This window comes from Dipodomys ordii, unplaced genomic scaffold (genome assembly GCF_000151885.1).
Source record: "Dipodomys ordii isolate 6190 unplaced genomic scaffold, Dord_2.0 Scaffold87, whole genome shotgun sequence".
NCBI classification, from domain to species: Eukaryota; Metazoa; Chordata; class Mammalia; order Rodentia; family Heteromyidae; genus Dipodomys; species Dipodomys ordii.
In genome coordinates, this window is record NW_012267303.1 from 564,763 (window position 1) to 565,362 (window position 600).

Consider the following 600-nt stretch of genomic DNA (forward strand, 5'->3'; position numbering starts at 1 on the left):
GCGCAGGCCCCGGCGCTGCAGGGCGGCGTGCGCACGCGCGGGTGCGGGGCTCACTTGCAGGTGAACACCTCCGTGCGCTCGCTGCACGTGTTGCAGCGGACGAAGCAGCACCAGTGGAACTTGCAGTTGCACTGCCACACCTTGGTGTACTGGTGCGTGTTGTAGCCGCGGCCGCAGCACATGGTGTCGCAGCCGTCGGCGCCTGGGGACGTGCGGTTGCACAGGCGGCCCTGCGTGCCCACGCTGCCCGTGGCCGCGTCCTCCTCGCAGTAGTTGGGCGACTTCTCGATGTACACCAGGTCCGTCTCCATGGGCTTCTGGTAGCTGCGCAGCTGCTTGATGCGCAGGAAGGTGGGCTGCCGCAGGCGGCTGGCCCGCACCACCTCCACCTGCACCGCCGCGTTGTACTTCTCCTTCAGCAGGCGGCCCACCTCGCGGAACTTGGGCAGCGTGGTCCAGCACGTCTTGGTGGTGCACGAGCCCGACACGCCGTGACACTTACACTCCAGCTTCATCCGGTCCTCCAGAACCTGAGCAAGACGGCGCGGGTGGGGCCTGGGCAGGCCGCTTCCCGGTCCCGTCCCTCCCCACCCCCCACCG

At 69.0% G+C, this 600-nt stretch overlaps 1 protein-coding gene across 1 annotated transcript in view; it reads right to left on the reverse strand.

Moving 5' to 3' along the window:
* Positions 1-40: 40 nt before the first annotated feature.
* Wnt7b (wingless-type MMTV integration site family, member 7B) overlaps positions 41-600 on the reverse strand; it is a 22,506-nt gene continuing 21,946 nt past the window's right edge. Inside the window, exon 3 of the mRNA XM_013025753.1 lies at positions 41-530. Within this exon, the coding sequence (XP_012881207.1) occupies positions 51-530 (480 nt within the window). The 3' untranslated portion in view covers positions 41-50. The remainder of the gene's footprint in view (positions 531-600) is intronic.